Below are 16,431 nucleotides of genomic sequence, written 5' to 3'. Positions count from 1 at the left end.
GATTATGTTTAAATACAAATACAAAATTTGTTTTTTTAGCACACCTTACAAAAAGTTTATATACACATCTTTGGGAGTGCTGCCAATATGACCCAGTAATTACACAAACAAACAGGTATTGGCGCACATCCATATTTAAAAGCACAACATTTGCATTCTCAATTCCTTGGATATCTTTTTATATCCCTTTCCTGTTTTATACAGTTCAACTACCTTTTCCCGTAGATCCTTTGACAATTCTTTTGCTTTCCCCATGACTCAGAATCATCAGTGCAGCACTGGATGAAAGATGCAAGGGTCTGTCAGGAGTCCAGAAACTCATTGACCTTTTATACACACACACACACTAATTACAAGAAAACAGATCACAGGTGAGGATGGTTGCCTTTAATAGCCATTCAAACCCCTTTGTGTCAACTTGCATGCATGTTATCAGGCCAAAATCACCAGGGTATGTTAACTTTTGATCAGGGTCATTGGGTAGTTTCTGTTGTCGTTATGATTAAAAAAGAGTAAACACAGTTGACTGAAAATAAATGGCTTCAGCCAAACACTAACCATGAGTGAAAGAAAAGTTTTTGTGTTATCATTCATATTCTCTGAAACATGGCCAAGAAATCATAAATTCTGCCAGGGTATGTAAACTTATGAGCACAACTGTACATACATACATATATAAATACACAGTCATATTTAAAAATAAACAAAAATACATTCAAAACTCTGCCAAAATACCTGTAGGCCTGGAGTAAAAATATCTTGTAAATATTGATGCACACTGTTCTGAGACTGTTCACCTACAATCCAAAAAAGGTAAAACATAAATATACAATGCACTGTGCTACAATACACTACAAGACAGCATTGCAATCTATATACTACATAAAGGAAGGTCTATATATCCTTTTAGCTCACCTTAAGGTCAAGGAAGATACTGTGACATTTCAGCTTTAGGACCCGAATTAGTTTCTCTCTCATTATTTTCCCAGCAGTGGCACTTTGGCAAAATGTAAGACTTGATCGTATGGATGTACAGGCATAGCTAGACGGATAAATACATAAAACAATAACATTTTCATCTTGTATAACTTGATAGTTACAAGACAAAGTCTGCTTCAATAAAACATATGTTACATACAGCATCAATGTAAAAATATGTATTTCACTTCTTTATATCCAGTATGCTAGATTATAAGATCTCACAGGAATGAAAATATATCTCAAGATACAAATGCTTGGTTTAAGTATGCTCTTTGCAAATAAATGTAAAATTAATGTACTTTATAAAAATAGTAATTAATCATTAATAATTATTGAGCAATACACCTGCTGGTCATGACACAACCTATCTTTAAAGCATTACAGTTTAACTAATTAATTAGTAAAGAAAATGTATGGCATATTTTATCTCTCTATTAAACATCTGTTTATATCATGTGAAAATATTTATATTGAAAAAAATTAGTACAGCAGAAGCTTTTATAATGTGAATTAAAAAAAGATTTTAATTGTTTAAGTATAATTATTAATGCTATTAGCTTTTGATTCTACTATGAAAAAGGTCATCTTAGATTGTTTTAATAAGCACTAACATACACATAAAGTGAGGCATTAAATGCTGAGCATTCTTACCTAGAATAATCACAAAACACCTCCAAAGTGTGTGTGTCAAACAAAAGCCCACACCATGGAAACATGCAGTGATGTGTTAACTGTTCTACTTTAGTGCACTGTGGTATGTCATCAACAGGAAAATTCACCACAGTCTTATGGGGGCTGATTGAGCAACCATACTGTGGAATTCCTTCTGCTAGGGTCCTGTAGAAAGAAAAAAAAACATAATGTATTCTTACCTGATAAATTAATTTGTTTCTTGGTTATGAGAGACCACAACACCTTACTCTTGGGAATTAGATCACCTGGCCACTAGTGATGTCCCGAACTGTTCGCTCGCGAACGGTTCACAGCGAACATAGCTTGTTCGCGTTCGCGTTTGTGGGCGAACACATGTTCGATCCGCCCCTATGTGTCATCATTGAGGAAACTTTGACCCTTTATGTCACAGCCGTCTGACACAGAGCCAATCAACATCAGACACTCCCTCACAGACCCTCCCAGCTACTCGGAATCTGCCATTTTAGACTCATAACGACCTTGCTTTCTTAATGAGAGGATGTGTTGTGTTTTTGCTCCTGACATTAATAGGAAAAACATAGCTAGGCTAGTGTATTTACAGTCCAGAAGGACTCCACTCATCTCTGCTGCAAGCACAGCACCCCAAAAAGCCCTTTTTAGGGCTATATTTCGTGCCGTTTTTTTTTTATTTTATTTTTTTATTAGCATTTGCCTGGCTTTCAGGCTCTGTGTTCAAGGCTCACAGCATATGCTGCTGTGATTACTGCAACCACTGATATCTCCCTAACAACATTAGTTTAATTTTAACTAACCAAAAAATTTTATTATTTTGCTAGTGTAATTTTTTTTCATTTTCTATCAGGCCTGTGTCACACAGCATATACTCTGGTTCATTGCTCTGTGCCAGCCACCAGTGTTAATATCCGTTTATAACATTATTTTAAATTAAAAAAAATATATATATTTTGCTAGTGTAATCTAATTACATTTACTATCAGGCCTGTGTCTGTCAGGCTCACTCAGCATTAATATACCTCATTTTTTTTCAGTCTTTTGGTTAATTGGTCTGTGCCAGGCATCCACCCAGCACTCATATCTTCTTCACCTTAATTTAAATTTAAAAAAATAAATTTTTAAATTTGTTTGATAGTGTAATCTAATATAATTTTCTATCAGGCCTGTGTGTTTTGCTGACATACATAGCCTACTGTGTTTACTTGCTGCCCTCCCTAGTCTATGAGCCACAACTCATATGTGTTTAATCTTTTTTTAATTTCCCCCCCAAAAAAATAATTTAAATCGTTTTTCTAGTGTAATCTAATAGTATTTTCTATCAGACGTGTGTGTATCTGACTTACAGAGCCTACTGTTTTTAATAGCTGCCCTTCCAAGGCTAGACAGCCACGACTCATATTTATGTGCTTAACCTTTTTCTTTAAATTGCCAAAAAAAGTCTTTAAATCATTATGCTAGTGTAATCTAATTTTATTTTCTATCAGACCTGTGTCTAACTGTCTATCTGACTTACAAAGCATACTGTTGTTAATTGCTGCCCTACGTAGCAGCCAGCCAGTGCGACCACTCATATGTGCATTGCACTTCTTAACATTATTTTAATATTAAAATCTAAAATTTTAAAATATTTTGCTAGTGTAATCTAACTTAATTTTCTATCGGGCCTGTGTTTTTGTCACTTACACAGCATACTGTGTTAAATTGCTGCCCTACCTACCATCCACAACTCATATCTGCCAGCCTGTGTGCCAGGCCCAACTAGCCAATTAGTGGCACCAATCATAATTCTTGTAACATTATATAAAAAAATAAAAATCATAATTTTTTGGACTGCAAATATTCAGTCTCCTAGTGTCCTTGAATTGCATTTACCTCCTGCCTGCCAGCCTTTTGTGCCAGGCTGTCTTGCCAACTATTTACACCAATCCTAATTGTTGTCACAGTATAGTTACTAATTAAAATTAAAAAAAAATTGATTGTTTAATTATTAGACTTTATTAGGGTAATTATATATCTAACAAATCTATCTATTTCTCTTCTATCGATTCTATCCAACTATCAATCTATGTATATCTATCTATCCTATCTATCAATCTATCTTCTGTCTGGGATGTTTTGAGACAGCCGCTTTGGGAATGTTAGTTGATTTAGGCCCATTATGGCTTAAAAGCAGACTCTGCATAAACTATGTAATTTTCCATGGGAGTTTTGCCAGGGATCCCCCTCCAGCATGCGACAGTCCAGGTGTTAGTACCCTTGAAACAACTTTTCCATCACTATTGTGGCCAGAAAGAGTCCTTGTAGGTTTTAAAGTTCGCCTGCCTATTGAATTCAATGGCGGTTCGCGAACAATACCGGAAGTTTGAGTCCGCCGTTCGCGAACCAAAAATTTTAGGTTCGCGACATCACTACTGGCCACCAGGAGGAGGCAAAGACATCCTACACCAGAGCTTTAAGTATCCCTCCTTCTTTCCCTTCCCTCCCAGTAGTGAGTATAAACAAGTATAGGAATAAAGAAGCATAGTAGGGAAAAAGGGTGCAAACTAAAACTGCAGCCATCAAACAAAAATGGGCGGGTTTGTGGACTTTCACAACCAAGAAAGAAATTTATCCGGCAAGAATAAATGATGTTTTCTTTCTAATGGCTGTGACAGTCCACAAGACCTTAATCTTGGGAACAAGCACCCAAGCTGAGAAGTCCACCAAAATGGGCGGGACAGAAAACAAACAAGGCAGGCATCTATTTACCAAGAACCACTTCCTGAAGGACCTTCCTCCCAAAAAGCTGCCTCCACAGTATGCAAGAAATTCCTTGTTGCAACTTTGCATATCTGCTCCACCAAAGCCTCATTCTTGAAGGTCCACGAAGTAAAGACCTAACGAGAAGATAAAGCGTAATTCTGGCAGGCGGTTGCTGACCTGCCTCCAAGTAAGCTTTGTCGTTTTGGTGGAGGAGTTTGATTCACAAAGACACAGAAGTAGCCTTTTGTCCCTTGAGCTTTCCTGAATACAGAACAAACAAGTTTTGAGACTGATATAAATCCTTTGTAGCCTGTAAATAAAACTTTATCACCCAGACCATATCGAAATCATGCAAAAGTCTTCCCTTAGAAGACTGAGGCTTAGGACATAAATAAGGAACAACAATCTAACGATTAATGTTTTCCCAGGAAACTACCTTTGGTGAAAACCCAGGCACCGTAAGTAACACAGCCTTATCTCGATGAAACACCAAATAAGGTGGATCACAAGACAAAGCCTATAAGTCTAAAAACTTTTGAACTGAAAAAATTGCCAACAAGAACAGGACTTTCCAAGATAGCAATTTGATGTCCAAGGAATGCCTTGGTTCAAATGGAAGAAATTGAAAGACTTTAATAACCAAAATAAGACTTCATGGAGGAGAAACCAGCCTAATTACAGGTCTGATGCTAACCAGAGCCTGAATAAAGGACTGAATATCAGGAATATGGGCTAACCTCCTGTAATGTAAAACAGAAAGTGCAGAAATCTGATCAAGACCTTCCCAAAGAAACTGAAGAATACAGGGAATTGTCAAAGAATGCCAAGAATAACCCCTATCAGAACACAAAGAAAGATATACCGGTACCTTCCACACCTTATGATAACTCTTTCTTGTTACTAGTTTACGAGCATGTATTAAAGTCTTAATCACAGAAACAGAGAAGCCTTAATTGTTCCATCTACAAGCAGTTAAACTGAGAGATTGCTAATTTTGATAAAAGAATGGACCTTGTATTAGAAGATCCGGACACTGAGAAAGACACCACGGAGGAACACTGGACATCTGCACTATGCAGATGGGTTCGAATTTGTAAATATGCATCCTTCAGGTCCACTGTGGACATGGATTGACCTTGAAGTACCAGAGGCAGAAAGGAACCTCACACCGAAGAAAAGCTGTTCTTTTTTCCGGTCTTTTGGGAATGTGAGACAAGAAAAACCTCTCCCCTCGGAGGCCAAGATTTGAAGCCTATTCGGTAACTCTAGAACCCAATGGTCTTGAACAGACCAACCGCATGTCTTACAAAAAAGGCTTAGGTCTTGATGATTGAAAGCTCTCTGGGCTGGCGAGATTATTGAAGAATGCTCGAAAGTCCTATTTCCCTGGTGGAATGATATAAAGCCACTTTTTACCCTGAAAACAGGGTGTCTCGCTAAGGAGCGTATACTGCATTTTCATATGAAAAATGCACAATTCAATTTGTATTTTAAACATCATACAAAACAAATATTTGAACCAATCACACAAAAATAAGCAGTGAAAAATTGTATTGTTGAGGTGCATCAAAAATCGTAACAAAAAAGTCTTGCCCAAAAATCATATTTTAATTTGTATATAATTTACACAGGAATAAATCCAATTAAATATGCACAGCGTAAATCGTAATTTTAGTACACTGGATGTGCAAAAATTACACAGAAATTCATACTTTTAAATACAAAATGCAGTGTATTTGTTGTTTTTTAATAAAATGGGCGTTCCATGGGCATATATGAAAATGTTTCTCAAATCCCAGCGTAATTCTATAAACATTTTTGCACTGCAGATCTCACAGTTTTTTCTCGCCACCTAAATGGTGGCGATCTTTTCTCAAAACACTCAAAAAGGAAATTTATGCTTACCTGATAAATTGATTTCTTCTACGATGCGACGAGTCCACGGATTCATCTTTACTTGTGGGATATTATCCCAAGTGGCAAAGAGCACCACAGCAGAGCTGTATATATAGCTCCTCCCTTCTCTCCACCCCCAGTCATTCGACCGAAGGTATAGGAAGAGAAAAGAAAAGCTAAAAGGTGCAGAGGTGACTGAAGTTTTGAAAACAAAAATATAATCTGTCTAAAATGACAGGGAGGGCAGTGGACTCGTCGTATCGTAGAAGAAATCAATTTATCAGGTAAGCATAAATTTCCTTTTCTTCTACTAGATACGAGTCCACAGATTCATCCTTACTTGTGGGATACAATACCAAAGCTACAGGACACGGATGAACAGGAGGGACAAGACAGACACCTAAATATAAGGCACCACTGCTTGAAGAACTTTTTTCCCAAAAATAGCCTCAGAAGAAGCAAAAGTATCAAATTTGTAAAATTTGGAAAAGGTATGAAGGGAGGACCAAGTCGCAGCCTTACAAATCTGTTCAACAGAAGCATCGTTTTTAAAAGCCCATGTGGAAGCCACCGCTCTAGTAGAATGAGCTGTAAGCTTTTCAGGAGGCTGCTGTCCAGCAGTCTCGTATGCCAAACGGATGATGCTTTTCAGCCAAAAAGAAAGAGAGGTAACCGTAGCTTTTTGACCCCTACACTTTCCAGAATAAACAAATAAAGAAGATGTTTGACGAAAATCCTTGGTTACTTGTAAGTAAAACTTCAAGGCACGAACCACGTCCAAGTTATGTAACAGACGCTCCTTCTTAGAAGAAGGATTAGGACATAGAGAAGGAACAACAATTTCCTGATTAATATTCTTATTTGAAACAACCTTAGGAAGGAATCCAGGTTTAGTGCGCAAAACCACCTTATCAGAATGGAATATAAGATAAGGTGAGTCGCATTGTAACGCAGAAAGGTCAAAAACTCTTCGAGCAGAAGAGATAGCAAATAAAAACAAAACTTTCCAAGATAAAAGTTTAATATCTATGGAATGCATGTGTTCAAACGGAACCCCTTGAAGAACATTTAGAACAAAATTCAGACTCCATGGCGGAGCAACAGGTTTAAACACAGGCTTGATTCTGACTAAAGCCTGACAAAAAGACTGAACGTCTGGGACATCCGCCAGACGCTTGTGTGTAGTAAAATTGACAAAGCAGAAATCTGTCCCTTTAAGGAACTAGCCGATAATCCTTCTTGGAGAAAGGACAAAATCCTAGGAATCCTAACCCTACTCCATGAGTAGCCCTTGGATTTGCACCAATAAAGATATTTACGCCATATCTTATGGTAAATTTTCCTAGTGACAGGCTTCCAAGCCTGAATCAAGGTATCAATGACCCACTCAGAGAAACCCCGCTTAGATAAAATCAAGCGTTCAATCTCCAGGCAGTCAGCTGCAGAGAATTTAGATGTGGATGTTGGAACGGACCTTGAATGAGAAGGTCCCGTCTCAGTGGCAGTTTCCACGGTGGCAGAGATGACATTTCCACTAGATCTGCATACCAAGTCCTGCGTGGCCATGCAGGCGCTATCAAGATTACCTCCTGTTTGATTCTGGCAATCAGACGAGGCAGGAGAAGAAATGGAGGAAACACATAAGCCAGGCTGAACGACCAAGGTACTGCTAGAGCATCTATCAGTACTGCTTGGGGATCCCTTGATCTGGACCCGTAACAAGGAAGTTTGGCATTCTGACGAGATGCCATCAGATCCAATTCCGGTGTGCCCCATTGACGAATCAATGCCGCAAACACCTCCGGATGGAGCTCCCACTCCCCCGGATGAAAAGTCTGACGACTTAGAAAATCCGCTCCCCAGTTCTCTACTCCTGGGATATAGATTGCTGATAGATGGCAAGAGTGAGTCTCTGCCCATCGAATTATCTTGGAAACTTCTATCATCGCTAGAGAACTCTTTGTTCCCCCTTGATGATTGATGTATGCTACAGTCGTGATATTGTCCGACTGGAATCTTATGAATTTGGCCAAAGTCAACTGAGGCAACGCTTGAAGCGTGTTGAATATTGCTCTCAGTTCCAGAATCTTGATAGGTAGTAGGGACTCCTCCTGAGTCCAAACACCCTGAGCCTACAGGGAATTCCAGACTGCACCCCAGCCCAAGAGGCTGGCGTCCGTTGTCACTATGACCCATGCTGGTCTGCGGAAGCACATTCCCTGGGACAGATGATCCTGTGACAACCACCAAAGAAGAGAGTCTCTGGTCTCTAGATCCAGATTTATCTGAGGAGATAAATCCGCATAATCCCCATTCCACTGTCTGAGCATGCACAGCTGCAGTGGTCTGAGATGTAAGCGAGCAAACGGAACGATGTCCATTGCCGCTACCATTAATCCAATGACCTCCATACACTGCGCCACTGATGGCCGAGGAGTAGACCGAAGTGTTCAGCAAGTAGTTAAGATCTTTGACTTTCTGACCTCCGTCAGAAATATTTTCATGTCTACCGAGTCTATCAGAGTTCCTAGGAATGGAACTCTTGTCAGTGGAACTAGTGAACTCTTTTGTATATTCACCTTCCACCCGTGAGTTCTTAGAAAAGCCAACATGATGTCCGTGTGAGATTTGGCTAGTTGGTAGGTTGACGCCTGAATCAGAATATCATCCAGATAGGGCGCCACTGCTATGCCCCGCGGCCTTAGAACCGCCAGAAGGGACCCTAGCACCTTTGTGAAGATTCTGGGGGCTGTGGCCAACCCGAAGGGGAGGGCCACAAACTGGTAGTGTTTGTCCAGAAAGGCGAACCTGAGAAATTGGCGATGATCTCTGTGCATAGGAATGTAGGATACGCATCCTTTAGGTCCACGGTGGTCATATATTGACCCTCCTGGGTCATTGGTAAAATAGTTTAAATGGTCTCCATCTTGAATGATGGGACTCTGAGAAATTTGTTTAGGCATTTGAGATCTAAAATCGGTCTGAAGGTTCCCTCTTTTTTGGGAACCACGAACAGATTTGAGTAAAATCCCTGCCCCTGTTCTAGTTCTGAAACTGGGCAGATTACACCCATGGTATATAGGTCTTCTTCACAGCGTAAGATAGCCTCTCTTTTTGTCTGGTCTACAGACAAACGTGAAAGATGAAATCTCCTCCTTGGGAGAAAATCCTTGAATTCTAGTCGATACCTCTGGGTCACGATTTCTAATGCCCAGGGATCCTGAATGTCCCTTGCCCAAGCCTGAGCAAAGAGAGAAAGTCTGCCCGCTACTAGATCCGGTCCCGGAACGGGGGCTGCCCCTTCATGCTGTCTTGGTAGCAGCAGCTGGCTTCTTGGCCTGTTTACCTTTATTCCAGGTCTGGTTAGGTCTCCAGACTGACTTGGATTGTGCAAAATTCCCCTCCTGCTTTGTGGCAGAGGAGGAAGTAGAGGGCCCACCTTTAAAGTTTCGAAATGAACGAAAATTATTTTGTTTGGTCCTCATTTTAACCGTCTTGTCCTGAGGAAGGGCATGACCTTTACCTCCATTAATGTTGGAAATGATCTCCTTTAGTTCAGGCCCGAATAGGGTCTTACCCTTAAAAGGAATAGCTAAAAGCTTAGATTTTGATGACACATCAGCAGACCAAGACTTAAGCCATAACGCTCTACGTGCTAAAATGGCAAAGCCTGCATTCTTTGCCGCTAATTTAGCCATTTGAAAAGCGGCATCGGTAATATAAGGATTAGCTAGCTTGAGAGCCTTAATTCTATCCAAAATATCATCTAATGGGGTCTCAACCTTAAGAGACTCCTCTAGAGCCTCAAACCAAAAAGCTGCTGCAGTGGTTACTGGAACGATGCACGCTATAGGTTGTAGAAGAAAATCCTGATGAATAAATAAGTTCTTTAAAAGACCCTCTAATTTTTTATCAATAGGATCTTTGAAAGCACAACTGTCCTCAATAGGTATAGTTGTACGCTTAGCCAGGGTAGAAATAGCTCCCTCCACCTTAGGGACCGTCTGCCAGGAATCTCGAATGGTGTCAGATATGGGAAACATTTTCTTAAAAGTAGGAGGGGAAGAAAACGGAATGCCTGGTCTATCCCATTCCTTAGTAACAATGTCCGAAATCCTCTTAGGGACTGGAAAAACATTAGTATAAGTAGGGACCTCTAGATATTTATCCATTTTACACAATTTCTCTGGTGGGATTACAATAGGTTCACAATCATCCAGAGTCGCTAAAACCTCCAGGAGTAACAAGCGGAGGTGTTCAAGCTTAAACTTAAAGGCCGTCACATCTGAGTTTGTTTGAGGGAACATCTTTCCTGAGTCTGAAAGCTCTCCCTCAGACATCAAATCCCCCACCCCCAAATCAGAACACTGTGAGGGTACATCAGAGATGGCCAATAAAGCATCAGAGGGCTCAGCATTTACTCCAATACCGGACCTACTGCGCTTACCCTGTAAACCTGGCAGTTTAGATAATACCTCTGTAAGGGTAGTAGACATAACGGCAGCCATATCTTGCAGAGTAAAAGAATTAGACGCACTAGAAGTACTTGGCGTTGCTTGAGTGGGCGTTAAAGGTTGTGACACTTGGGGAGAATTGGATGGCATAACTTGATTCTCTTCAGACTAAGAATCATCCTTAGACATACTTTTATCACCTAAAATATGTTCTTTGCAATGAAAGGCCCTTTCAGTACATGAGGGACACATTTTAAGTGGGGGTTCCATAATGGCTTCTAAACACATAGAACATTGACTTTCCTCAATGTCAGACATGTTGAAACAGACTAGTAATAACCACAGTCTTGAAAACACTTTATTTAGTGAAAAAAACAAAAATCTGAAAAATGGTACTGCGCCTTTAAGAGTAAAAAAGCGTACAATTTTTCCAAAACTGCTCTAAAATGTTATAATTATCACAATTTTAGTATATATGTGTCTTATCTTGCCAGCTAAGATTGCACCACAAGTAAGAAATGCTTAACCCTTAATGGAAAAAAACTTACTCAAAAACGTTATGAAATTAAGATAGTAACCCCCTGCACCTCGCGAAATTAGGCCCCGCCCATCTATATCGATGTCTCTCTGCCTAGTAAAAACCGCTATAAAGCGGTCTAGAACCTAGCCATGTGGGTTTGTCATATACCCAATCTAATTTGTAAGCCATGTGAAACCCTCCAGTGCCATCAAATATAAAAACGTTTACTCATAAAAATGTTAAGTTGCCCTCTAAACATAAAATCGTTTTGTCTCAAAAACATTATGTTACCAGTGTCAACCAATTTTCAGCCCATAACATACAGGTCCCAGTAATACCCCTTCTATCACATGTAGGATTACTGCTTACCCCTTCCCTTATGGGAACAATGTCAGCCAGTTCTGAAATAACTAGGGCCTAGATTTAGAGTTTGGCGGTAGCCGTCAAAACCAGCGTTAGAGGCTCCTAACGCTGGTTTTAGGCTATCGCCGGTATTTGGAGTCAGTCAGGAAAGGGTCTAACGCTCACTTTCCAGCCGCGACTTTTCCATACCGCAGATCCCCTTACGTCAATTGCGTATCCTATCTTTTCAATGGGATCTTTCTAACCCCGGTATTTAGAGTCGTGGCTGAAGTAAGCGTTAGAAATCTAACGACAAAACTCCAGCCGCAGAAAAAAGTCAGTAGTTAAGAGCTTTCTTGGCTAACGCCGGTTTATAAAGCTCTTAACTACTGTGCTAAAGTACACTAACACCCATAAACTACCTATGTACCCCTAAACCGAGGTCCCCCCACATCGCCGCCACTCGATAAATAATATTTTTAACCCCTAATCTGCCGACTGCCACCTACGTTATACTTATGTACCCCTAATCTGCTGCCCCTAACACCGCCGACCCCTATATTATATTTATTAACCCCTAATCTGCCCCCCTCAACGTCGCCTCCACCTGCCTACACTTATTAACCCCTAATCTGCCGAGCGGATCTCACCGCTACTATAATAAAGTTATTAACCCCTAATCCGCCTCACTCCCGCCTCAATAACCCTATAATAAATAGTATTAACCCCTAATCTGCCCTCCCTAACATCGCCGACACCTAACTTCAATTATTAACCCCTAATCTGCCGACCGTATCTCGCCGCTACTGTAATAAATGGATTAACCCCTAAAGCCAAGTCTAACCCTAACACTAACACCCCCCTAAGTTACATATAATTTAAATCTAACTAAATAAATTAACTCTTATTAAATAAATTATTCCTATTTAAAGATAAATACTTACCTGTAAAATAAACCCTAATATAGCTACAATATAAATTATAATTATATTATAGCTATTTTAGGATTTATATTTATTTTACAGGCAACTTTGTATTTATTTTAACCAGGTACAATAGCTATTAAATAGTTAAGAACTATTTAATAGCTAAAATAGTTAAAATAATTACAAAATTACCTGTAAAATAAATCCTAACCTAAGTTACAATTAAACCTAACACTACACTATCAAAAAATAAATTAAATTAAATACCTGCAATTACCTACAATTAAACCTAACACTACACTATCAATAAATAAATTAAATAAAATACCTACAATTATCTACAATTAAACCTAACACTACACTATCAATAAATAAATTAAATACAATTCCTACAATTAAATAAACTAACTAAAGTACAAAAAATAAAAAAGAACTAAGTTACAAAAAATAAAAAAATATTTACAAACATTAGAAAAATATTACAACAATTTTAAACTAATTACACCTACTCTAAGCCCCCTAATAAAATAACAAAGACCCCCAAAATAAAAAAATGCCCTACCCTATTCTAAATTACAAAAGTTCAAAGCTCTTTTACCTTACCAGCCCTGAACAGGGCCCTTTGCGGGGCATGCCCCAAAGAATTCAGCTCTTTTGCCTGTAAAAAAAAAACATACAATACCCCCCCCAACATTACAACCCACCACCCACATACCCCTAATCTAACCCAAACCCCCCTTAAATAAACCTAACACTAAGCCCCTGAAGATCTTCCTACCTTGTCTTCACCATGCCAGGTTCACCGATCGATCCAGAAGAGCCTCCGATGTCTTGATCCAAGCCCAAGCGGGGGGCTGAAGAGTGACGTCCATCCTCCGGCTGAAGTCTTGATCCAAGCGGGCAGAAGAGGACATCCGGACCGGCAAACATCTTCATCCAAGCCACATCTTCTATGTTCTTCAATCCGATGACGACCGGCTGATCTCCATTGCGGATCCATCCTTCTTCACCGACGACTTCCCGACGAATGACGGTTCCTTTAAGGGACGTCATCCAAGATGGCGTCCCTCGAATTCCGACTGGCTGATAGGATTCTATCAGCCAATCGGAATTAAGGTAGGAAAATTCTGATTGGCTGATGGAATCAGCCAATCAGAATCAAGTTCAATCCGATTGGCTGATCCGATCAGCCAATCAGATTGAGCTTGCATTCTATTGGCTGATCGGAACAGCCAATAGAATGTGAGCTCAATCTGATTGGCTGATTGAATCAGCCAATCGGATTGAACTTGATTCTGATTGGCTGATTCCATCAGCCAATCAGAATTTTCCTACCTTAATTCCGATTGGCTGATAGAATCCTATCAGCCAATCGGAATTCGAGGGACGCCATCTTGGATGACGTCCCTTAAAGGAACCGTCATTCATCGGGAAGTCGTCGGTGAAGAAGGATGGATCCGCGATGGAGGTCTTGAAGATCAGCCGGTCGTCATCGGATTGAAGAACATAGAAGATGCGGCTTGGATGAAGATGTTTGCCGGTCCGGATGTTCTCTTCGGCCCGCTTGGATCAAGACTTCAGCCGGAGGATGGACGTCACTCTTCAGCCCCCCGCTTGGGCTTGGATCAAGACATCAGAGGCTCTTCTGGATCGATCGGTGAACCTGGCATGGTGAAGACAAGGTAGGAAGTTCTTCAGGGGCTTAGTGTTAGATTTATTTAAGGGGGGTTTGGGTTAGATTAGGGGTATGTGGGTGGTGGGTTGTAATGTTGGGGGGGTATTGTATGTTTTTTTTACAGGCAAAAGAGCTGAATTCTTTGGGGCATGCCCCACAAAAGGTCCTTTTAAGGGCTGGTAAGGTAAAAGAGCTTTGAACTTTTGTAATTTAGAATAGGGTAGGGCATTTTTTTATTTGGGGGGTCTTTGTTATTTTATTAGGGGGCTTAGAGTAGGTGTAATTAGTTTAAAATTGTTGTAATTTTTTTCTAATGTTTGTAAATATTTTTTTATTTTTTGTAACTTAGTTCTTTTTTATTTTTTGTACTTAGTTAGTTTATTTCATTGTATTTATTTGTAGGAATTGTATTTAATTTATTTATTGATAGTGTAGTGTTAGGTTTAATTGTAGATAATTGTAGGTATTTTATTTAATTTATTTATTGATAGTGTAGTGTTAGGTTTAATTGTAACTTAGGTTAGGATTTATTTTACAGGTAATTTTGTAATTATTTTAACTATTTTAGCTATTAAATAGTTCTTAACTATTTAATAGCTATTGTACCTGGTTAAAATAAATACAAAGTTACCTGTAAAATAAATATAAATCCTAAAATAGCTATAATATAATTATAATTTATATTGTAGCTATATTAGGATTTATTTTACAGGTAAGTATTTAGCTTTAAATAGGAATAATTTATTTAATAAGAGTTAATTTATTTCGTTAGATTTAAATTATATTTAATTTAGGGGGGTGTTAGGGTTAAAGTTAGACTTAGCTTTAGGGGTTAATAAATTTATTAGAGTAGCGGTGAGCTCCTGTCGGCAGATTAGGGGTTAATACTTGAAGTTAGGTGTCGGCAATGTTAGGGAGGGCAGATTAGGGGTTAATACTATTTATTATAGGGTTATTGAGGCGGGAGTGAGGCGGATTAGGGGTTAATACATTTATTATAGTAGCGCTCAGGTCCGGTCGGTAGATTAGGGGTTAATAAGTGTAGTTAGGTGGAGGCGACGTTGGGGGCGGCAGATTAGGGGTTAATAAGTGTAAGGTTAGGGGTGTTTAGACTCGGGGTACATGTTAGAGTGTTAGGTGCAGACGTAGGAAGTGTTTCCCCATAGCAAACAATGGGGCTGCGTTAGGAGCTGAACGCGGCTTTTTTGCAGGTGTTAGGTTTTTTTTCAGCTCAAACAGCCCCATTTTTTTCTATGGGGGAATCGTGCACGAGCACGTTTTTGAAGCTGGCCGCGTGCGTAAGCACCGCTGATATCGAGAGTTGAAGTTGCAGTAAATATGCTCTACGCTCCTTTTTTGGAGAATAACGTAGCCATTCTGTGAACTCTCAATACCAGCGGTATTTAAAAGGTGCGGCCAGAAAAAAGCACGCGTAGCTAACGCACCCCTTTGGCCGCAGAACTCTAAATCTAGGCGACAGTCTCTACAGAAAATAAATGACTGAACATACCTAAATGCTTGTAGCATGAAAAACGTTCACCACACTGAAGCTTCTCAAGTACTCCTCAGCCATTCTGTGGGAACTTCTCTGGATCTTAGTGACAACTGCTAAGATCATCAGTCTCCAGGCAGAAATCTTCATCCATCTGCTGCCTGGGAAAACATAGCACTCACTGGTACCATTTAAAATAAAAAAAGTCTTGCTTGAAGAAAATAAAAACTATCATATTATCACCTCTTTCACTTTACCTCTTCCTATTACTTAGTATAGGCAAAGAGAATGACTGGGGGTGGAGAGAAGGGAGGAGCTATATATACAGCTCTGCTGTGGTGCTCTTTGCCACTTCCTGTTAGCAGGAGGATAATATCCCACAAGTAAGGATGAATCCGTGGACTCATCGTATCTAGTAGAAGAAATACTTATAAAACTAATAATAAAAAAACACATATACTGTATATACAAAAATATAGGCAAATGTAAAATGCTCTATGCAGAAAGCAGCATAATGTGAGTTATATTGGTTGCAGGGTTTTAATTTTAAAGTGCTCCCCCTGCTCCCTGCCTACTTTGCTCTAAGGAGCGAAGTGTCCCTATCCAGTGAGCTCCAATACTTTTAATAGGAGTCATCTTGCCACTCGCAGGGACTGCCCCTTTTTTTACAATCATTCCACCGGTGCAGCCCTGCGAGAGTCAGCGAGAAAAAGTAGCTTTGAGCAGGTGAGTTT

The 16,431-nt window shown here is 39.6% G+C and overlaps 1 protein-coding gene across 1 annotated transcript in view; it reads right to left on the bottom strand.

Annotated features, from left to right (window-relative positions):
• Window positions 1-16,431, bottom strand: part of TERT (telomerase reverse transcriptase) — a 287,147-nt gene that overhangs the window by 98,300 nt on the left and 172,416 nt on the right. Inside the window, exons 11-13 of the mRNA XM_053715763.1 lie at window positions 1,633-1,818; window positions 916-1,042; window positions 736-797 (exon numbers count right to left, since the gene is read on the bottom strand). Coding sequence (XP_053571738.1) covers window positions 736-797; window positions 916-1,042; window positions 1,633-1,818 — 375 coding nt within the window. The remainder of the gene's footprint in view (window positions 1-735; window positions 798-915; window positions 1,043-1,632; window positions 1,819-16,431) is intronic.

Source organism: Bombina bombina, chromosome 5 (assembly GCF_027579735.1).
Source record: "Bombina bombina isolate aBomBom1 chromosome 5, aBomBom1.pri, whole genome shotgun sequence".
Lineage (NCBI taxonomy): Eukaryota > Metazoa > Chordata > Amphibia > Anura > Bombinatoridae > Bombina > Bombina bombina.
Note: the sequence above shows the minus strand (reverse complement) of the source record. Positions and strands in the feature narration are given on the sequence as shown.